The 24,291-nt window shown below is 38.8% G+C and overlaps 1 protein-coding gene across 2 annotated transcripts in view; it reads right to left on the bottom strand.

Annotated features, from left to right (window-relative positions):
- Positions 1-24,291, bottom strand: part of LOC101853978 (TP53-binding protein 1) — a 49,214-nt gene that overhangs the window by 1,633 nt on the left and 23,290 nt on the right. For both annotated transcript variants that reach the window (XM_005110211.3, XM_013089051.2), the window contains exons 12-32: positions 23,966-24,033; positions 23,330-23,453; positions 21,739-22,830; positions 20,750-21,162; positions 19,433-19,551; positions 18,644-18,802; positions 17,690-17,852; positions 16,936-17,049; positions 15,456-16,121; positions 14,414-14,447; positions 13,779-13,864; positions 13,312-13,390; positions 11,245-11,454; positions 10,345-10,469; positions 8,547-8,768; positions 8,040-8,132; positions 5,887-6,045; positions 5,262-5,353; positions 4,561-4,686; positions 2,913-2,986; positions 651-790 (exon numbers count right to left, since the gene is read on the bottom strand). In XM_005110211.3, the coding sequence (XP_005110268.1) occupies positions 651-790; positions 2,913-2,986; positions 4,561-4,686; positions 5,262-5,353; positions 5,887-6,045; positions 8,040-8,132; positions 8,547-8,768; positions 10,345-10,469; positions 11,245-11,454; positions 13,312-13,390; positions 13,779-13,864; positions 14,414-14,447; positions 15,456-16,121; positions 16,936-17,049; positions 17,690-17,852; positions 18,644-18,802; positions 19,433-19,551; positions 20,750-21,162; positions 21,739-22,830; positions 23,330-23,453; positions 23,966-24,033 (4,358 nt within the window). The remainder of the gene's footprint in view (positions 1-650; positions 791-2,912; positions 2,987-4,560; positions 4,687-5,261; positions 5,354-5,886; positions 6,046-8,039; positions 8,133-8,546; positions 8,769-10,344; positions 10,470-11,244; positions 11,455-13,311; positions 13,391-13,778; positions 13,865-14,413; positions 14,448-15,455; positions 16,122-16,935; positions 17,050-17,689; positions 17,853-18,643; positions 18,803-19,432; positions 19,552-20,749; positions 21,163-21,738; positions 22,831-23,329; positions 23,454-23,965; positions 24,034-24,291) is intronic.

The raw sequence follows: 24,291 nt of genomic DNA, 5'->3' as shown, positions 1-24,291 counted from the left end.
GAAAAGAAAAACACTACCATGATCCAAGGTCCTACAAAAATTTGTCTAAACATCACAGCTGAGTGAACCAATAGACCTAAAAAATAAATCAAGAGTATAATCTATTTTAAACCCAGGAGCTAAGGGTTCAAAAGGTTAACTTATTAAGACCATACCAGCTACATATGGCAGGCAGCCTTCATAATGGTACGCTCCACGTCAGGCAACGACTGGCACAAGTAGAATCTTTTTTCAATGATGGCCAAAAGGAAATTAAAGGGGGTAAGAGTGTATTACATTTTAGCCATTTCTAAACCCCCAAACTTTTAATTTACACTATGCAGACATTGAAATTTTTTTTTTTCTCTCTATTTTTTTAAAGCTGTATTCAGAAATGATTTCAGTGTATGTGTTCTGGTAGGGTAAAATAATTAAAAACTTGTTTCAATTGTAGATCCCAATGGATAAATAGTAATAATCTATAGAGTGATCGTTTTTTGGTGTTCGTTTATTTGGATCATGAGGAAGGTAAATCAAAAACTCGTGTACTTCCTTCTGTACTTGGAGCCTCCACAGAATTGGTGAAAACCTCTCAAAATACTATGTCCTCCGGCACAAATTAAGAATTGGAGCACACTTCTCCAAGAGCTAAACCTATACCATTCACTTACTTCTGTTAGCACGGGCGGGAAACCGAGTGACAACGTGGCATCTAGCGATGGTGAGAATAGATGTCCAAGCTTCCACAAACTCCTCGTTGGTAGAGACAACCATAGGTGTAAGTCCTATCAGCTGACTACATCCTTTCGAACTGAAAAAATACACACAATTGTATCTGAAACGAATTATCTTTATCAACAAATTATCAACTGCTACAGAGCAAATCTACAATGAAACCATGTATTCATACTTGAAACATCTCTAAAAATGTCAAAGGTCAAAACAAAGGTAAACAATGCAAGGAAACTGAAAAATAGGTCAGGCCATGGCAGACATACCAAATTACTTTATAACAGTTACTCGTACTAGTACATATACAATCTATATAAAATGCCAAATATAACTCTTCTTATGTGCCATTGACCAAATCCTATTATATTGTTATACTTACTCAGCAGCCAATAGCTTGTCTCTTCTGCCTAAATATGCCTATTCCCCACCACCCCTTACAAGTTCTGAATTTTCCACCTTTTTACATGCATAATGCAGAGTCTGAGAGAAATAGAAAAGGTTTGCGGTTACGGTTTAAAGATGGGGAACATGTTGAGGTTGATGATGATCTGACACCGTAGTTTTCTGCATGGAAAATTTCAAAATTCTGCGCAGAATTTTACCCCCAAAATGACCAAATTCTGCAAAAATTCTACAAGGATTGCGAGCATGTCTAAACTTCAAATTCCATACTGCTTAAAAAATATAAGTACCAATTAATCATAAGCTGAGAAGTAGCACTACAGACACAGTAAATAAAATTAGAAACCCAGTTATTAGCAGAATACAATCTGTATTTTTTATCAGAAACACAAGCTCATAACATTAAATACTAACAAACGTGTGACCCAAAGAAATTAGACACCATTGTACACCGGTAACTTCCAAAATCAGGACAGCTGGCAGTTTGAGCTATGTCATTGATTGTCAGGAGGGGTTGAACACAAAAAAAGACAGTTATGTTGTTTGAGAAAAAAAGAAGTCCTAGAAGATGGGCAGAATATGTTAGGAGAATTATTTGAAGATAAAAGACCACCCCCTGCCACAGCCAAGCAACAACAATGGTCCCAACATTCTAAAGACAGAAGTAGAGCTCGTAATTAGAGTTAGAAACACTCCGGAAGGAAAAGCCGCGGGTGAAGATGGCATAAACACAGAAATGCCCATCCACTGTCGATTTATGGGTGTGGTCAAGTACCACATTACAAACGTACCAACAGAATAGTTTTCTGCCAAACACAATGTAACATACTGAAGCTGACGTTCAGCGCCATTTGTTTTCGACGCATTCTTTCCTTTAAAAAATTATCCATTTTTGCTGAAAGACAAACCCCGTCTCGCCTGTACTCCTATACAATAGCCGCTACGCTACTAGCGCATACACAAGAGAATCTAGAGAAAGAAGGCAGTGCTACTGACTGAAGTGTTTTTAGGCCAGTCCCAAAGGGTGGATATTAACATTTTTTTTCCAGTAGAATTGTAAATGGGCTGATTTATCAATGTCATGCTCATACTGTGCCGGAATTACATAGGGAATAGGGGGAACTGCTGCTTTTTCTTTCCTCATCCTTACTATCGTCATTTTTTCTCTACTTCTTTTATATGTTTGTCACTCTCTTGTGAACTGCTATTTCCAGGGTGCCTTGATAGTCGAAGCAGACTTTGCACTGTTGAGGCTAAAGAGGTGAGCAGAGTAAGCCTGATTCTCCGTTTATACCTTTCTGTTGACATCCGCCCTTTGGCGCTCATATGACCTATGCAGTTGCGAATTCCGTAAATCTTACTAAAACAAACAAGAATCTAGATCTAGATCAATTTTGTTTCAAAAAAAAAAAAAGATCACTCTAATTTCGGGCTTGCGGTGCGAGGGAGATCACTGTAATGTCGTCAGCTCGCTTCAGTCTATTTTTTCCCCTCGCAATTCTACGTCTGAAAGCATAATAATGCTGCTGCAAAATTTTTCAAAATTCTGCAGAAAATCAAAATTCCGCAGCCGAGCCGCGGTTGCAGCGCCCTCGTAAAAACTACGATGTCAGGATGATGCTTAGGCTGTTACTGCTGAAGATATGATGTCAAAGATATGAGGGTGAGATAATGGTAATGAATGGTGTAAGTACTTTTGTTCTGTAGTTGACAGAAGTTCCCCTCAAGCTGTCCTATGGGCTGGTACACACTGACAATTTACAGAGTTTCAGACATGCCTTTTTTGAGAGTGCACTTACCGTTCTATCAATTTTTTCTTTTCCACACTTATTCCAGCTGGCAAAATGTAAGCTGTTAGAGCTTGAAGACTATTCTGTAAGATCAGAGAAAAACAAGTACAGATGATTGTATCTGTCTGAAACGTAAGACTCTTAAGCATATGCAGTGAGGCTACTATGTACAGCATATTTCAAATCTGAAACTCAAAAGAAAAAAAACCCAACTCCACAAATTTGACTCAGGTATGCATTTGTCTTATAGGTTCAGTTAAACATGACTAAAAGTAGCCCCATTCACTAGAGGTGCCTTCTAGGTAGGAAAAGGATTTTGAAACTTATAAAATATAAAAATCCATGAAAAAAATAATTCTGAGATTGCATTCTTTGATCAACTGATTGATTGGTAGGAGTTATACAGATCCAGTTGAAATTGAAGAGTAAATTCATAACTTAAAAACTTGAATTTTATACATCTTAGAAATAGAATTATACAATTAGAACATGCACCATTCTTCTGATTCCCTTTTCCTGTCTCTTCTTAAACAGTGCTGTTTTAACAAGACAAGTGTATGTGTGTACCCAACAAAAGGGTCAATTTTCAAAACTGAGAAAGAGGTAGTTTCATAGGTTTTTGAATTCTGAATCAAAGGGATAAAAAAAAAAGTCACATATTTTTAATTTTTTTTTTTTTTTTTAGATATTGCACGTTTTATCAGACGAGATGCAAAAATTAGTTTTGAGAAAAACAGCTTGAAAATTAAATGATTTTATTTTTCTAAAAAAAGATAACGACATCTGTCATTCCCTCTCAATTTACTTTTATTGCTGTACTTTATGAACGGTAGGCCTACAATAAATGTCTGTAAAAGAACCCCAATAAATGTACCTTACAGCATTAAAGTTATGTAAATATATAGAAAATCGAAACTGATGTGAATAAGTTGGATATTAGATCAAACTTGATGCTGACCTGGATATGCCTAAGTAGTACAATTGGAAAGTAAACAACTGCATTGAAGAACACAAAAATTTATGGTATAGGGTATACAATGCTTAAAATGTTCATATGAACTTGATAGGGTTTGTGTAGAAATAAAACCAACCACTATGTGTCAAATGTTGACCCAAAAACAAGTCTATTTGAGCCAGTTTTTTTCCCTTCAGATTAACATACTATACACCTCTTAAATAAACTAACCTTTATACAACTGGCAATTAAAGATGAGTGAATTCCTTTCACAATATGATTTGGGAATAGTTAAACTTTGATTTTTCTGGTGAACCTACATTTTTTACTTGTGTTCACTTTACACCTTTGTTAGCCTTTAGCTCAAAACTGACTTTGCCAACATATGTTAGGTGCTATAAGCTACTAACTACAAAGGAGGCTTCAGAGTGCAGAGCATCAAATCATTTTAATGTATATATGGGCAAAACTGGTCACTAGTCACACACACCATCATCATGGGACACAAGTTAAAGACCAAAACAGCATAAATACTACAGCCTAATGTGACAGAACAGCATTGCCTATACTGGGGGCAATAGCTACTGCACATTCCATAAACTCTGCAAAGTAAGCTACCATTTAGTTGAAAAATCCAGAGTACAATCAACTACGTGGAAATATAAATTACGCAACAAGGACTTTATGTTTGGACTCAATTACCTGTGCTGCAGATTCCAAGACCCACTGATGAGAAATTACTGTCATCTCAGCGGCAAGAGCCTGCAGGTACTTGATAGTCCTCTGGTGCTCTGCAGCAACCAAATAAGATTTGCGAGCTGACTGTAACTGAAAAGGCATTAATTAAAGAGGTTAGACTGGCAACACCACAAAAGACATGTATACAAGCAGCTATCCACAAGTAGCACGTATTTTATCTTTATACCCCAACTTACACAAATTTTGATAGGTAGAAGGTTGGTTGCTTCGACCTTACCTGCCATGGCCAATCTTGATAGAATGGAATACTTGATCAATAGTTTTCCTCATGCAAAAAATAAATCCATGTCTTTTATGTGTAAAGTGAAGAGGCTATCCATTATACTTCTGGCCATGACAAGTTACTTTTCTAGCAAAAGAATTATTATCTGTTTGCTAGGCAAACACAGAAAAATTGACCACGGACTGTCATGGCCAATCAGAGACAGAGATGGTTGCAGAAGACCTTTTTCACCATCCAGCAGATCATCTAGAAACAAATTTCTCATGTACAAGAAATTCCCGTGCAGTACAAAAATAACTTTGAATGGGCTCACACCACCTTCAACTGACACACCACGTTCAAAAGAACAAAGCCAGAGAGCATAAAACCTAAAAATCTTAATGAAAAAACAATGATCCAAAAACCTTTAAAAAAATCTTACCACTTTTTCATCGTATGATTTAATCACGATGCCACCGCCCAATTCTATGACTGACTTGACACGATCTTTCACAAATGGAGGCATGTCTGGTTCTGAAAGACAATAAAACACTGCTTAGAAAAATCATCTAACTAGCACATTCTAAATTTATTAATTGTAAAGTACTTAATACATTGTAATGGCAGAGGGAAAAATTTTAAAAGAAGCCTGTCACACACAAGAAGTCCTTCGCCAGGGAATGACTGAGCACCAAGCACACGAGGGGTTTGTATAATGAGTACAAAAGCCTTATACGCGAAGACTTATGTACTCTGAGTAAAATGTTAAAAACTATTTCGAGTATTTTTTTTACTGTTCTCCTATTTGAAAATAAAAGGGAAACATGATAACAAAGGTCAAACCAAAAAGCATTTTTCCTGAACTTTAAATGAACACAATAACTTTATCAAATACCCTATTCAATAATGAAGAACATAACTTCCTCCTCCCACCCGCAGACTATACTGTAAGGCATACTGCAATACAAAAGCTGCTAGATAAACGACCATAATGAACCCCCCCCCCCCCCCCCCCGTCGCTTTAAAATTAGTTTAAAAAAAATTCAGAACATAAAAAGGTAGCCTACCAGTGTCTGTGTTGTCATCTGCCGAGGTGTCAAGTGAGGAGTCTTGAAGCAATCTTTTCTCCTGAGCTCTCTGTTCCACCGACTTGTCTATGTGAGTCAGCATAAACACCATACCCTCAAACAGCTTAGATTTCTGTGGTAGGCTAGACTCAAATAAACCTGGAACATGCATAAACAGTGAAAAGAGAAACTATAACACATGATAGATTCAAAGAGCTGAATCATAAAGTCTGCATAGACTGTACCAGAGACGCCAACCACAGAAAACCGAAATGAGTACTGGGAAATATGAAAATGTGTATTTTCAGGGGGAAATGTGTATTCCCAACAACCTACCAACTCGTAAAATGTTCAGGGAGTCCAGCAATATTTCCTGAAAAAATTGTTAAAACCCATCAGCTCGAAAAAAGGGAGCACACACGCGTAGACTACAATTTATACATGTATCCAGTCAACAACATGTCAGTGTTCAGTGTCGTACTGGGGTCTTGTTTGACTTAAGTATTTCAGTCTATTTACTATTACAATATTTCCCCCTCATTATTATATATAAAAAATTGATCCTGCTTTGAGCGTTCGGAAGAGCCTAGAACAAGAATTTCGACTATCAAGAACCAGTCTGGGAATCATGATTCATATTAATATTATGAACTGACAGACAAAAATTATTGCTCAAACTCAAAGAAGAGCAATAACTTGAACGGCAAAAGTAGACCCATGTACTGTGAGAGTTGTGTAACAACTGTGAGAGGGCAAGATGCAGTGACACTGAAAATCTGCCAGTCTTGAACCGAAAGCTACAACATACACTGTAGGTATAATTTACGATCACCCTCCAATGAAATGCGAACACTTTATTTCAATAACACAGACTTGCAAAGAAAGAACGGTCCCGATTCTGCACACGGCCTGCACCAACGCGCGCTTTGCAGAAAGCTCTAATCAAAATTCTGAAATTTGGTGACAAGTTTTTGTCCTCTGGTGTTGCCTTCGCCCCCCCCCCCCCCGAGTATCTTAAAAAAAAAATCAATAAATAATCTCCTCCCCTATTCCATAGTCCTATACTTCGCAAAGCAGGTACTCTCACTAAAGACGGTCTTTGCTCACAGGATGTCGCATTTATTTATGATGCGAATGCGCGCAGGTTCATTGACCGGTCACGATGGCGAGCCAGACAATCTAAAAATCGGATGACGCTTGTATTTTCTTTTCTTTCTTTCCCACACGTGACAGCACAGAGACGAGTCCGAGTGTTGATTTAATTTCATTTGCACGGCAACACAGCGTTTACACTGCACAACCTGTATGTCACAATTGTTGTATATCAGACTACCGCTGGCAAACTTCTTGGTGGTAACGAAAGCGAAAGTAGGCCTTCATTTTTTTGATCGCGCATTGGTGTCACATACACTTCCGCCTGCCGCCATAGCCGCCTTTTCGCGTGAAACGTACTCTCGGACGGGGAAATGGTGTGCGAACATAATATCACAATCGCGACCGGCAAAAATGAAGTAACTGACCTTGGTTTTCAAATAGGCCTACATGTATTCCAGTTCCGCGATACTGAAACTATTTTGGCAAAAGATGGGACTTGGACTTGAGATAATTAGATCTAGGTTTACTCGCCCAAGCTGAATCTCGTATTTCTTTTTCGCATTCCAGGATGCGTATTTTTTCATGAAAAGTCGTAATCACGTATTTTCGGCAAAAAATCTTACTAAAATACGTAAAATCGTACTGGTTGGCATCTTTGCTGTACAATCAACAAGAGACATAAACAGAGAGGGAGGGAGGGACGGAGAGAGGGAGGGAGGGAAGGAGAGAGGGAGAGAGAGAGAGAGAGAGAGAGAGAGAGAGAGAGAGAGAGAGAGAGAGAGGTGCAAATAGATCAATAAAGAAAGTTAAGTCTCCCAAAGAATACTAAATAACTCTGCTGACTGATTCCTAAGTCTTAATTCTTTCCACAATTACATCACATATATGGATGTGTTTTACTCACAGATGTAACTTTTCTGAATTGCAATGCAGAGGACTACACGATATTGAAGCACAAATAAGGAAGGAAACCTTTGCATCAGAGCTTAACATTTAGCACTAACACTAACATAAAGTAAAGTTATAAAAATTACAGAAGATCTTTGACGGTCCCTCACCTAGCCTTGCCTTTCTTGGTGATCGCCGAGAGTCTGAGGGTGATGCCATGACACCTCCAAGCGGACTAGGTATTGGCCGTTTCACTGGAGTACCTGGAAAACAAGTGACATCTGTTAAAATTGTTTGGATAATGTTTAGTTACTCTCAAGTGACTAGGATTAACATAAAAGAGAGAAGCAGGATACATAAGTATTGGGCACCATTTACAAAAATCTTGTGCAGTGGGGGATATTGAGCTAAAGCATAAGCACAGGATGATACCAAAATTACACCAGTTGCTCAACCCAGAATATTTTGTTAGAAGGTTAGATAAACAGGAAGCAAGATGTGCCTTCATGTAAATAACTATACATAACCGTATTTATGCACCCAGCCACACTATGTACAAACATACACACACAATAACACAATCATATTTACATTGTTGGACATTTTGTACTCAACAACCACACAGCAAACAAAAAAAAACAAAATAAGAACAATCATTGAAATGATTGAAGCTCAACCTTTCTCTTTGCCTTCTTTAGCAGCTTGCTTCGGCGTAGGGGTACTTGTAGCCACAGGGCCCAGTTTGCGTTTGCGACCACTGCGTGTAAGTTCAGCAGCTGAAGGAGCGAGAGCCGTAGATGTAGCTGGTACAGCTTGAACTCCTGATGTTGATGACTGAGCTTCAACGGCTGTGTTACTTTTCTTTGCTCTGGGATGCCTCTTTCCTTCTACCAAATTATCTGTAAAGACAGGCCAACAAAGGTGAAATGGACCCACACTCTTTAAATAGCAAATAATCAATTTAATTTAATGAAAGTCCATTCTTCAATACTGCCATGTAAAAAGTTTACCTTTGCAATTGTTTATTTGCAGTTTGTGAGCAATGTAATAATATTCATTAGTGCAAGGAAAAACACATCCAGAGAAAAGCTTAATATGCAAAACAGAATATTTTCTTTTGGTCATCTTTAATTCTTGACAACAACAGTAAAATTTCAGCTTTTAGGCAGTTACAAAAAAGAACCACAGCAGTTACAAAAAAGAATCACAAGTCCATGATGCCACCTAGATGCAGTGGTAGACCAGCATCAATACAAGTTGCTGAAAACGATTGGCAGAGAAAGAGAAAGTTGCTCTGTTTCAGTTCAACAAATAAACAATCCCTGTAATTGTTCCCCCACTTGTTATAGTACTCACTGAGATGGTACCCGAACACATGACTAGCAGATTCAATAGCACACCACCACTCATTTCTGACTAGTATTTCTCAATTTAAGAAAAAACTATGGCAGCAAGCAAATGAATGGGGTAGATTTGTATAAACAAAATTTTGCCATTTCTATCAAATATATATACCTCTTTAACTCTCATTAACCAAAAATGATTTTATGGATTTTCATGAACAGTCACAATTAAATCTGTTCTGTCATTCAGAATTCGAGTAAATTTATATATCGCAAACAATTATGAATTTAGATCATTCTCGTTCACCATACCAAAATATTATCAATCGGCAACATGAAGAAAACATGGAAAGTAAAATTAGATGCAGAAAAAAGAGGTGTATTGTAGAGGGATTTCATCAGTAACAATCCTGAGTGGGAACATGATTTAAACTTTAGATCTAAAATTGTCGTTGTTACAACGCGTTACCATTCCAAAAAATAAGTCTTCACATTGCGAATTTTCATAAAGAAACGAAGTAACATCATGTCTATTTTTAACTTGACCAGTATTATAACACATGGATTCGGAGGACTGGATGGAAATGTGTATTAAATTAAAGGAAATTAAAACGACATGCTTTGTGTCGTTCGGGCAGATGGGGGTAAATGGAAACGACACGGAGCATGTCGTGCTTGCTGATAGGAGTAAAGAAACATGGAAACTGAAATGTGAAATCAGTTTTATAATTCTGTCAGCCTACAAAATGTATTCAGAAGTAAGTTCAGTAGAGCACAAAAAAAAAGAAAGAAAAGAAAAGGCAAAAAGCATATCTTCAGACAACCTCATAAACTAATAGAAAAATATTCCTTGAAGTATGTATAGTTTCTTTTTTTAAAATTCCCTTTAATATAGATGATAAAAGAGTACAAAATTTGAAACAGTATATTAGCCCCTTGCCATATCTTTATTTGGGGCTTCTATACATGGTTTTAAAAAAAATTTATTCAAAATATTAAAAGCTGTGTCCTAGGGCTCAAAAGAGGAATCGGAGCCTAGATTTTCAATGAATTAAGAGACATGTCTCGACATTCCTCATACATCACCTTTATCAATGTTGAGAGTTCAAAAGAGTACACAACTATAACTAACCGAGAGAAATGTCTCCAACTTTGCCCATGTTGTGTGCGACAGCATCGGGAGTGACACGGAGTTCTTCATCACTTAGCAGAATGGCCGCCTGGTCCTCAGTCAGTATAAGGCTTGACCTCTTGCACCTGGAGTTGCAGCAATATATGGGGAACGTAAGCAAGTTTGAAGTAAGAGAAAGATGTAGCAAGATTTACAGGCACTGGAAAGAGAATGGAGATGCATATTTACGATGACATTTTTACCATAAAAATTAAAACCAACTAACCTGATCACTGACCAAACCAAGCCATGCTATGAATTGTTGAGAATGCAACCAACTTGTGTTTCGCACACTATACGACCTTATGTACTTGTGAGCGCAGTAAAACGCTAACTAAATTAAACTAAAACAGAAGATGCAGAGTCAGTAACATAACATGAAAATCAGGGTGTTGAAACTACGTGTAATAATAAAAATAAACAAAAATGGTTAAGTAAGTAGCACTTATCTCAACTCTAAAACAAGCCTTACACATTTCACAATGTATTCACAAGTTTGAGGCTCTAGTATATTCTATCACCAGTGAGCCTTATATGCAAACAAACTCAGCCCAGAGTTGAACCCCTGACACAGAAACCTCAGCTCCTAGAACTTAATCACTGAGTCAATAAAGTCGCTACGGGCACACTGTACTGTTAGTTCAGGTGGTACCACGCTGGATAGCAATGCAGATGACCTTGGTCAGAAACCCTTCAAAGGTGTCCTTGAACTTTAGTTGCTTTGAGAGTCTTCATGAATCTACACCTACATGGCCCAGGACGTCAATCTGCAGGTTTCCCTTTAGTTTTGAGTGGAGCACTCAACCCATTCAACATAACAAAGCTCCCATACAAACAGAGAACAGTTGACTCTTCACTGACCTCTGGGTGACCCCATCGTCCCTCTCCACGTGGTACAAGACTCCCTGCTCCACCCCGCTTGCTTCGCTATGCTGCATGATCATGCCACACTCGTAGAAGCCGTCGCTGCGCAGAACCATCACGCTCTGACCCACGGGCAGGTCTTGGGCTAAGATTATCTCATGAGGCTTCACAGACTTCTGAGAACCATCATCAAACTTGACCAGGAATCTGAAATAAAAATAAACACATTACAAAATAACTTGATGCTTGACAGACCTTTAAAGAACAGTGATCAAACTTGAAAAAGAATCTACACCCAGGATTTTTGCATTATTTACACAGTCATGAATAACTAACCTCCTAGATGCTAATACTGAGTTCAAGTAAACAAACTTCTTTATAAAAGTGATCATTACTGTCTGATATGACAACTCAAGCGACACAATCTAGCCATTGAGCAGGTGCGGTGCTTCAACCCTGTCTGCGGGGGCCAGCCTGAGCTGAGAGGGATAGTACACTGCAACAGTACAGAGACACTCAATAAAACATCTCTCTGCCCCACATCTCTTGAAAATAACGCAAAGGTCGAATCATTCCACCACAGATGTTGGTTACCTAGGTCTAAACCAACACATGCTTTAACAGTCTGGAGAAAAAAAGAAAAAGAAAAAAAAGAACAATACACCAATGGCACTGACAGAAAGATTATACAAGGAAACAGAGATTGCAGGAGGAATGAAAAATGGCAGATTCAGAATTCCAGGTCCCAACATTCACTGGTGAAAACAAAAATACACAAGATTACAAGGTAACTAAAATTCACACTAAAAGTGCTTGATTGCATGTACCAATTTATTCAAGAATGTCAATGACAATCTCATGTGACTACAATAAACAATAAAATGAATTGTTCCATTTAACAGACTGAAAAGAAAACTTAAAAGCTTGAAATAAACACCAAAAAGCAAAACAATGCACCAATTCAAATAAAATCACATAGATCTCTAGTCTCAACTGTTGGACCCCACAAATTGTCAAATAATGTAACTGGTGAACAAAGAAATCCCAATCTACTACAATTATGAATGGGGTTAGACTCCTAATTCAAACAAAAAAACCCACCTTTTCTTTTCTGCATATTATTCATTTCAGCAATAACAATAAACCTGCCTTACAGAAGTTAGGAGCCATGAGAACTGATACAGACCGATGAATACAATTCTGTCCCCGTCGTTTTATGCCAGAAAAATTATGAAATTATGCAAACTGGGCCCAAAAATGTGAAATTAAGCAATTGTTTTAATTTTAACAAAGAATGATAAAGGAAAATAATCAGAAATTTTGCAAAAAATGATCACATTTTGCTGAATTATGCGGGGTGCATAAAACCACGGGGACAGATACAATGTAACCTTAATCCCTTCGTTGCCTTATGACGTACCTGATACATCATGAAAACGCGGAATTTTTTTTTTACGCTGTGCCATACCATGGACGTCAAGGAAGTTGGCAAAATTTGCCACTCCTGAGTGCCTATATACTGTTACATGTACGTCATGCTAATAACCTGGCTCTCATTCTTCTGTACGGAGTTTTAGCCACAAGCGCTGCCTAGATTCGTATTTTGAAATAAAAGATGCGCATATCGGTACCAAATTTGTTAGTATTTCTTTACTGCTAGGCTTTCAAGCGATCGATAAACACAGATCTAGGCTTGCGGGCGGCCGCGGGCTCTCGTAAAACATAAACATAGAAATGACTTTAAAAAGGCAAAAAATTCACTGTTTGACTTGGATTTGCAGGTTATTCGAAATTACGAGTAAGATGGGAGGAAATGGGGGAATAAGAAAAGTGAGAAAAGTGAAAAAATCGAAGACCCGGTGTCCGAAGTATGTCACAAGTGCGCTAGATCAAGACGGTGCGTCCATTAACACTGAGACATTAGGCTGCTGTTCTGGGTAACGAGCTCAGCTGAAAACCAGTGCTGACAGTGGGAACGTATACCCCCTGGCAATGAAAGGGTTAAAAAGGAAAAGGTATCAGTCAAAACTAGTGAAACAAAATTTAAATTTTTTTACTACAAACTTTTTGCCAGAAGGTTCCAGTCTCGCTAGCACACCAGGGTAGTAGAAGCCATCTTGCCACTTGCCCATTATTTGAGCACCTACAACAAAAACAACAAATTTTTATCAAAGTCAAAGCATAACTTGGAAACACAAGCCAACCACCATTTCACAACTTGCATCACATGAATCCACATCTGAGTATAGTTTTCTTCCTGCCTTCACTTGACAAAACCGAGTGATGGATCATTTATTTTGAGGCAGGCAAAGAGATGTGATTTTCACTTGGGAAGGGTGGGGGTGGGGTGTGGGTAGGAGGCTGCACGCTGGAGAGAAGAAGGTGATAAAGAAAGATTGAAAGTTTGATTTACAAGTGGCAGAAAGAACATGGTGTAGCAACTGAATTCTTTACAGTCTCCAAAAAGTAAGGCCCCTTTCTATCAAATTTCCTGTTTACTAATGTCCTAATGACTAATGTTACAAACTCACCTGGTTCTACTTTACTTTTATAGCTGGTCAAGACCAAATGTTTTGATGCATCTCCAAACTGTTTTGCTTCTGACTGAGTGACAGAGCTGAAAACAAGTTATTGCAAAGAAAACACTGAATAATATGCATTATAGAAACAAACATTACCTTTATAGAACATGTCGCATGCACGGAATTATTTTCTCATCATGGAAGTCCATTCATAATAAGACAATTAATGTGTGTGATGCATAATAAGACAACACTTGTAATAGGTGAATGTAGAATCATCATAAGAATTTATCAAATAACGAAAACATTGGGAAAGAATGCATGTTTACATGCATTATAAGCATTTGACACTAAAGGCCCGAGGGAATTTGTCACAGAATGAGTATCATAAACAAACTGTCCAGGTAAAACTGTTGTGGGGAAAATAACATTGAAATTCCTAGGAAGATAAATCCTACTGTAGAATAATTTTAAAAACGCTTTTTTCACTGAACTCATGAAACTTTAAGGGTTACACAATTCCCCTTAAAATTCTCTGGCATTTAATGACACACATGCACAATATCTATAAATTTTTTTACTATGTCTGCTCATTCACAATCCAGTTGTCTATTTCCAGTGATAGAGAATATAAAGGAACTTACCTGACACCTACACCTGGTTTGGCTAATGAAATTGCTGTGGAAATATGACAAATGAACAGTTACAATCTATCTTAAATTATTCACAAACAGTTCTGTGGAGATAGAGAGATGAACGAGGATACAAAACCAACCAGCAAAGTTGTACGGTTGTATAAAGCGACCATCCTGTATTCCTTGGACGGGTAGTCTTCTCAGACAAGCAGTTACCCCATAGGAGTTGTAAAGTTTGTTATTGGAGACATTAAAAAATCGTTCCTAAGAACTACAAACTCAATGCACATATTCAAGCAGATTTTGAGTGTGCAAACAGTAACAACATGAATGGGCCAATAGCATGAAGGCAGGGCATGTGAAAAACTTCTGTGGTATGGTATGTATGATTCATGATAGGAATTAATTAAACACATTGCCTTATCAACAAGAGTATGGTTACTTAATAAGTTCACCACATTTAATGTCCATCTCCGATATGGCAAAGTAAACCATTGTTTACTCTGCTCTTAACTAGATACCAATACCTATTTCTGTCGCCCACTGTGCCGTACATCATTGATTTATGAGAACCACCTCGTACCTGATCTCCTGTAGCAGGTTCTGTCATTAAGCTGAGCTCACCCTGAGGTGTCTGTGATCGCTTAGTGCAGAAAATTTTCTATCACTGAGCCATCACAGGCAACGAATGTCATAATAGCGGCACAGCTCTCTCGCCCACTGACTTTCCTCATTGTGCAATTCTGTCTCACACCATGTCCCTATGTCTTTTTTCTCTTTGGCAAAGCTGCACCTCCAATAAAGTATTAGGTGTTTACTTCACTTTCATCAGTTCTAAGCGAAAGGAGCCATGTTATGGCTGATTTATTTCTGATACTAGAGCAGGAATGACCAAGCTATTAGACGCAGTTGTCCATTTGGAATATGCACTTATGCATGATAATTATACAGTAAAAATTTGTTTCTGTGCTGACAGCACGCTTTAAGGAGGATCATGCTTTTGTGTGGAAACCACTGTATTACCATCTAGCAAGCAGCACCACATTCTCACCTGGGGGACATCCTGAAGTGTGACTGGACTCACCACTGGCCACTGATGGGGGAACGGTGTGGACGCTGAATCCCGTGCTCTGATTATCTGTTGACTCTCCTGGGTCCTCCTTTCTTTTCAACATCCCAGACTTCCCTACTCCCTTGCGCTTCGCAGCACTTTCTGTGTCCGTGTCTTTTTGTTTCCTCTTCCTCCCAGCCTTGCTCGGAGTCTTCTTTCCAGCATCCTCTTCTCCCTCCGAGTCAGACTGCAGTAGACCTCTGCTGGAGGCTCGTGGTCCAAACCCTTGACCAGGCGTCTCGCCAGGTTTTCCTATCTTTGGAGCGGCTGGACTGGACGCGGTGACCACCATCTCTGGCTGACGGACAAACTGGGCCACAACATTCGCAGCCACTGAGGTATTAACCTCCTCGCTGACCTCTGAAGGCAGACCCTCTATGATCCGGTGTGTTGTTGGACTGAAGTGAGGGTGCGAGCCAGGGGTGCTGTGAGAACTGGACACTGTCTTACCAAGCTGGCTGTCTGCCCGGTCAATGATGGATTGGTTTGGGGTGCTGAACAAATCCTGGCCAGTGTTTGAACCAGAACTCAAACGTTTCACACCGTCTTTGACAGTAGCTCCACCCTCTTCTGCTGCTGGCAGTTCTGGACTTTCCATTTTTTTCTCTGTAACAAAATTGTCAGTAGTAAATACGACAAGCTTGAAGGTGAACTATCAGAAGTCACAATGGAATGCCAAACCAAAAATGGTCAATGTAGACTAACTAGTAAGATATGATGATGGTAATAATCAATACTGAAAGATTTTGATCTACTTATTCTATTGCTTCTAGGCCTGATCTGTTACAGGAAAAGATTCCCGAAACACTAAAAGTTCTATCCAAAAGACATGCTTGAAGCAAAGAATGAAGTTCATCACAACGCACAATGCTTCTAAGAAGTCTTACAAAGGAGACTAAGAAGCTTAACCCTTCTGGTCAACATGAAAACGAAAATGATGTGTCTGATGCACTAAGCCTTACTACGAAGAGAAGGGTTAAATTAAAACCATTCAGTCACTGGCATAGATGGCAGTTTCAGACAATCTAGCAAAAATAGGCAGAAATCCAGCTTGGAGTGAAAAATAATTTCAAAACGGCAGCCAAAACTTATGCATTCCTCACTCTTTCCTCAAATTCCAGATTTGGTTCCTGGGGTTGTGCTTTTGGTCAGAGAATTTTTATTTTTCAGGTGGACCAAGTCTACTAAGACAAATAGTCTCACCACAACTTAAACCTAATGAAAGTAACACCCCCTACCCCGAATGTTCACAAACTGTTTCAAAGTATTATTTAATAACAAAATGTAGCTAGTCTCACTTTCAGCACTATTTTTTACCGGTTACTATTGTCCATTATCTGACGACATAAAATCCTAATATGTGTGTTAGAATGTGGATAAACATATTAGTATGTGGCACATAAACTCTTTTACAACTTGCCTCTTGGAGCGGACTCCTCTGGCTGCTCACTGGCAGACCTTTCTCTCTGAGCGGGGGTAGGCAAACCTTGACTGAGGGGAACCATATCAAGACTTGGGTTGCTGGTTTTAGAGCCTGAACAGAAAAAAAATCAACAGTTTTGCAACAGCTGTGACACTTCTTCATAAAAACATTCAGTTATTTAAACTCTATCTCATAAACTCACAAAATTCAGTGGTATTTTAAAGTTCCCCTCTCTTTTATTATGAAAAACAAAATCACGTTTGTTTCACAAATTTTTATAGAATATTACAAGAATATACAGCAGCCGCCTTCAAAATCATTTTAATGCAAGCACAATAGATGTTCACTAGCTCAAAGGAAAGGCCACAGGACTTTGTTCTACTCTCATTTCAAGCAAAGATTTTCCTCACCTCTGATCCTAGGGTAAAAAAAATTCCTAGGAGCACACTGAGTGCATTACAGATGCTTTAGCACTTAAAGTCCAGAAAGGACAGGCCTGCCAACTTCATCAAACTCAGCAAAATACCCCTGACAAGTCTAATAACAAATCTAAAACGACTTAGATTGGTATCAATAATCAACCTTCATAAAAGGCATAGAGCAGTTTAAATGCAAGATAAACTTATTTTATAACGACAATAGGTCATATAAGTAAAATCAGTTGCACCGTGGGTTGAAAACCTAGAGTGGACTTTCTGATGGATCTTGTTAGGACAATACAAGAAACACACAGAGTCCTCCAACACCTCACCTGAGCTGTAAGTACGGGACAATGACGAGGAGCTGATGTCTGCCAAGTCTCCAGTGGTTACTGTACTCACTGACCGAGATGGTGACACGACCGGAGAGATGGTGTGCTCTTTGACCTCCTCTGATGTCACAACTGGTTCCATCTCTTGGTGAAACACTGTCCTCTGTGGACAAACATAAGACTCTACTTAAAGAAAATGAAATTTTTCTGTTTTTAGTCACTGCAGCTGTAAAATGAGTGTAAGAAAGTACTGCCTTCAGATCTGTTTTGAATTTCACAACACAACAAGACACAAGAAGGTACCTTTGAGGTCAAAGAACTTACTGAAGTTGGAAAAATAGAGATGTTAACAAATGCAAAAACTGTATTTCGAGAAAGAGGGAAAAGCCACTCACAGTAACAAATAAGGAGGAGTCAAGAAGCAGCATTAGAGTCTTCCAATCACCTCAAGGTGGACAAAGATACAGTCCGACACAGACAGAACACCGACTCATTTCTTTATTCTGGTGCATTACGAAAATAAAAAATTACTCATTTCAAAAGGTAAATAATAATAATAGATGGCATTTGTATAGCGCAAATCCCCACTCAACAGCAAGCTTTATGCGCTTCACAATCTATACTATTACCACAGCAGACCTGAGAGCATTCTGAAACAATCTCAACTTCCCCGGAAGCATACAGTGCAAGTGGTGATTTATAGGTGCTAAAACACTAACATACTGACAAGATCTTTCGCTGTCTATGGCCAGGTACCTGTTCCCACCTGGGTGAAGTGAGGAAAATTAGTGTAAATTGCCTCTTCCGAACCCGCAACCTCACGATTACGAGTCCGGTAGCCTAACCACTTGGCCACCTACGCCATATTGGATTCACTAACATATCGATGAAAGAATACCATTATGAAGGAACATCTTGACCATAGAATACTAAAGGGATAAAAGGTGCTCTTACACTGCTCTCTGTGTGCCTGATAACTTTTCTCTTGGAGTTAAGGATTTCTGTTCTTGTTTCCTCGATGACGGTCACCACCATCTTAAGAACACTCCTTTTCACTGTCCTCTCAACTTCGTAGTCTGAGTTGTCCGATGCATCTCGAACTAACGGAGCAGCCTGAGGATATTAAAGTCATAACATGGTAAAGAGAGGAAAGAATGAAATAAAAATGCAATTTCATTTAACCCTGGAGAAAATTCTGTATGCCTTGACATGATAACGACCACACAATAAATTTTTAAAAATACAATACCATACTGTGGCTAGTTGTAGCAGTGTAGTACCCCGTCTTTTAGCTAGGGGAAATTTAAAAAATATGTTTCATCCAAATACACATCACAAAGACCATCTAGCTAAAAGCTGTAGCATCAGCACTGTTTAACATTCTTGGCACGCTTGTGTTTAGTTGCCACTACATCTTATCATAAACTGACCAGTGAGAGAGAAATTCAATCTTAAATGTACTGAAAAAACATAAGAAAAACAACAATCAAAAATAGCCAAAAACACAAAATTATTGAGAAAAACTTCACAACAAGACATTTAAAAAACTAAACATACAAAAATTCATTCAACTATTTTCTTTTCACCATATCTATTAGAACATTTCCTTCTATTTATCTTAATAATCTTTGTGAAAAATGTATGCCCCAGGAAAAGGTATACACTATGGTTGTTTCACAAAACCAGAAAGCCCATAAAGATACACCCCTTTCTAAAAAAGAATGGGACATTGATCAAGTGTACCTCTCCAGGCCTTTCATCAGAAAAACTAACAACAGCCGACTTTCTGGCCTTGACGGACTCGCTCGCCCCGTCACGGGAGTCACTTCTGTCCAGCTGCAGCGTCTCTGACAAGTGTACATCTGCGGAGTGAAAACAACAAGAAGCTGATAATATGTGCACTACAATAAAACGTAATGGTATCTAGTACTACTCTTGAGGCTGTTCTAACAATATGATAATCTTACAGATCAGCTAAACATATTTTGATTTCGTTTTAGGAGGCCAAGCTAAAGGTATATAATATAAAAGCGCAAATGGCAAGATGGACAGAAACAATAACACTACAGAGGTGAATCTGGCCAGCTGCTAACTCTGATCAACTTCCACATTTCAAACAGCAAATCATATACACATGCATTAAAAATAAGCAGGATATGGAAAACACAAATACTAAATTTTTTTGCTTATTCGGTAAGTTTTTATACTGACCAAAGAATTTTACTCTTATTATAATTCCTATGACAAACTGGTCGCTTTTAAGGACAAGCGGGCTAACCCAGATTTCAGGGTTTCCAGAAATCTTGACCTACACCAAAAGCAGGCATTGCCTTACCTATAGAAGAACTTTGGTTTCATTGGTGTGCATATTTGTTTGGTTATAGAGAAAACCCTCCTTCTCTTTTAAAGAAACTGAACAAAGGTCCAAAAACTTTGATTTTCTCAAAACAGCATTTTTCGAGATAGCCCCATTGTGCTTAAAAGCGACCACTTCTCACTGCTATTCACAATTTTATGGAGCATCCTTTCAAATTAAAAGTAGTGTTGAAACAATTTGAAGAATACAAAATTACCTCCTTTGCCATGCAAATATTATGCTTTATCAAATAAAACGTTAGGATCCACATGAGTCTGCTACTGACAATAGTTCAAAGAGCCCACCCCCCAGTGAACACTAACAATGGACTGCATGAACATGTGGATTGAAAGCTGAGAGGTGCACAGTCAGATTCACGAAATCAGTAAAGAGATGGAAGGTAGAACAGCACGATACCAATGACACCTTATACAGAACTACTAAGCATACACCAATCTTGTAAATGCCATTTCATGGTTCTAAAGTGGGGATACCCAAATCAGGCACTCTTAAACTTAGGTAGTGCCGGGAAATCTTAAAGCTCTCCACCAACTAAGCTTGTTCCTATCGGACCTTTGATTGGAGGTCAAGTCTCTTGAATAAAAGCAGTGTTGAAACAGACTTTAAAAAATCCATACTTTATCATACGGCACCAGGACTGCTGAATTGGCTACAACTACAACAGGAGATAGAAAGTTAGTTACCAGAGCGAGCAGAGGGCGACGCCCTTACTGGTGGAGGTGTCTGAGGCTTGCTGAACTGTCTCTTATCCTCAGCTGTTGTCAACTGGGTCTTTTCAGACTTTCTTGGCTCATCAGGCTGTCCGTCCTCTTGCACAGATGATCCAGTTTTCTTGGATTTTGTGACAGGACGTGCGGGTCTTTGCTCCTTGCCCGTACCTTCATCTGTTGACGAAGACTTGGCCATCTCTTCTTTTGAAGGCATTTTCTTCTTCAGCACTTTCCGCACTGTCTTTATCGACTTCTTTTTTTCAGGCTGGCCAGTCCGTGGCCTGTCAGAGAGGGGGAGTGCAGAAATATCTCCAAAATTCTGAGATTGAGAGCCCCGAAATATGTACGGGTCTAATGATGCAGACTCCCTCAATGTGTTGCTCTCACTGCAAATCAGAACAATGACAGAAAGTCAAAGACAAAAGGCACCTTCGTTCCAGCAAAAGAATAATTATGAACTACAACAGTCACAGCTATTTGTTTTGGTGTACCTTGATACAAACGAACAGAATAATACTATAAAAAGAAACAAAATTATACTATTTTAATATATCTTTAAGCTATCTTTAGAAGTTTGAATGCAAGACAAAGTGAAATGCACTTTGTAATATTTGTATTAACATTTCCCATTCAAAAATGTGTCTTCAAAAAAAAAATAATATGCAAAATTTTTAATATGCACGTTATTTATTTCATTTCATTTTTTTTTAAATTGAGGGGGGGGAACACGAGTAAAGCATACGTATTTGTTTTAAAAACCTGGCTTAAATTAGACAAAAAGCAAATACATGCAATTTTCTTTTTTTATCTTTTGTATTACATTTGAAATTTCAAGACAAACCTTGCTGTAAAAATACCCAAAAAAATCTGGTCCCTGGAAACGTTTCAAAAGTGAGACCTACCAATATTTAAAAAATCAGTGAGAAAGTTCAGAAAGTGTTCTCCTCACAACAGTTCCCCACCTGAATATATTGCTCCGGGACACACTGGGCTCAGCGAGTCCGGCAGCAGGAGGGGAAGATCGAGGCTCATCCCCACCCGCTCCTTCATGTAGACGTGACCTTGACCCAGACGGGTTCTGCAGGGATGAGCTTGGCTCCCGAATAGAGTCATCATTCCTAAGTGTCCTTTTTGCTGTCTGTTCAGTTAGATCAACATCTCGAGAGCGGCCTTGGCTACCAAGATTTGATTTGCTTGTCAACATCAATTTTGAAGGTGTCTTTTCGGCCGATTTCTCAGTACTAGCCTCAGTGTGACCCGAAGAAGGCTCACCATGGAGTCTTTTCTGATCCTGTGAGTCCCCTTTTTCATCAATACTTCGTCCATCTGATACAGCTGAAATATTTTTATTCTTATTTTCTCCAACCTTCCGTGAAATTGGTCTACTCTCAGGATCAACCAAAGTCTCTTGTTCAAAGATCTTCACAGCTGAAGACTCTTCCTCATCCAATGATAAGCCTCTTACTTTAGACACCGGTGCTCGCTTCTGAGATGGATTTATCGGATCCTCACTGCTGCTGCAGACAATATTGATCCTCTCAGATTCCTCTGTAAATTGATCCGCAGGTTCCACACCCTTAGCTGGGTGTGCAGGTTCCTTTTTGTCAAACTCGTAAGACACAGTTTGCTCTCCCAGGTCAAAACCTTGCTCTGTGTCTTCTTCACAGACTATCACTTCCGGCTGCTCTGAGTCCATGACTAGTGGTTGGTCAAAACGGTGAGGAGAACTTTGGTCTCCCTTCAGCTTAAATGACAAGATGTCCTTTCTCAATGCACTGGAACTTCTTGAACCTGCCATCAGTGCTGCCTCACCCAGATTATTGTTGGACTCTCCGACATCTACATGGCCTGTTTTGGACTTCGAAGGACTTTTCATAAAACTCTCAGACAGTAGAGATTTACTGACTTTTGAAGAACGATATGAGCTAGATGCACCACTACCATGAGCCAATTTTTCTCGCTTCCCAGGAGTGCTCCCCCTTTCCTCAGGCAACAGTGGCTTCTCTGCGGTATGAATTCGCCCTCTGGGGCTCCTCACTGCTGGAAAGTCTTCACTGTAACAAGGTAAGTCAGAGGCAATTTGTACAAAAAAAATTCTTCACATTTTACTCCAAAAAACCCCCCCCTAAACAAACCAAGTTAAAGTCAGGTACAGAAAAACAGAATGATGGTCATATTGTTCTCAGAGACAGCCAGACAAAAGACACGAGTCGCAGAAGAGGGAAAGAAACAACACACAGCCCATCACAACCAGCATCAACCTCCAGTTTTAAAACAAAGGAAAAATGGATTTTAAAGATTTATAAACATCAAGGCTCAGCACTAAAAACTATTAAATTCTTTTTCTTCTCTTGAGCCCCATAAACAGATCTGGAAGGAGGCTACAGTTGCTAATGTAACCATTATGAGAGAGACAAATACAAAGCTACTATAAGGTGAGTGTGATGACAAGACATAGCAAAGAAAATTTGTTGAAATTGAAAACAAAAGTCTACAGGCACAGAAATTCTACTCACAAATATTCCCAATAGATGCACAAAGTCTACTAGTTACCTATCATCTGATATCCGTGTCTTTTTCTGAGGGGTGGAAAGACCTGACTTGACCCTTTGGAAAACGCTGATGCTGCGCTCACTATCTTCATTGGTCTCAACCTCTTCCATTGGAATAGACGGCTCTAAGGATAGAGCGGAGATTAATAGAACATTCTTGTACATGAAAAAAAACCCAGCACACGAGACAGTACTTCAATTTTCAGTCCCTACAGTTCTATCGACTATAAAACTAATTACACCAATGCCACAAACTACAGACACACTATAACAGTAGATTGAAGTCTGCCCGAACTATTTATACTAGTCATGTTCAAAATGTTTCAAGGTACTGACAGCTACAGACATCTAAAGATGCTAAAGAAAATGAGTTTAGCTGTTTATTGAACTTGATACATACAATATACAAATCTCTGATATCAATATCACATGCCCTTAAAAATCTTATTTAAAGCCAGTTATCACATCAAATCCCACCCCACTCTAGATCTATGATATAATTTGACTTATATCTTACAAATCAGAGAAATCAAATCGCCAAACAAATCTGTGATACAAAATCATTTTACAAATCTCTGACAAGTACTGACAACAATTATTCTGTCGTTCTGTAGTTGAAATAGTAACTTTCACTCACTTTGCAAATGAAAAGAAGGCAGGGCAGAGGAAGTCTCTTTGCTTGTGCTTGGCCCTGTTCCCTCCAATCTGCATGAGACACAAGACAAAATGCAAAAGAAGTGTAATAAATTCTTCTGCAATGATGCTCCCCCCCCCCCCCCCCCCCCCCCGCCCCATATATGGTAGAATTTACATAACAGCAGTGACCAGTCTAGATTGACACTTTGAGTTAAACCATTTCCAACACATCCTTCACAAAATGACAAAACTTCATGAATTGTAACTCCTTTCTAATAGCAAGTGTTACTTTCGACTGTACAACCTTTTACTTTCATCAAGGTCCTG

The sequence above is a fragment of the Aplysia californica genome, unplaced genomic scaffold, assembly GCF_000002075.1.
Source record: "Aplysia californica isolate F4 #8 unplaced genomic scaffold, AplCal3.0 scaffold00865, whole genome shotgun sequence".
Taxonomy (NCBI): domain Eukaryota; kingdom Metazoa; phylum Mollusca; class Gastropoda; order Aplysiida; family Aplysiidae; genus Aplysia; species Aplysia californica.
The sequence above is the reverse complement of the archived record's forward strand: the minus strand, read 5'-3'. Positions and strand labels throughout refer to the sequence as shown.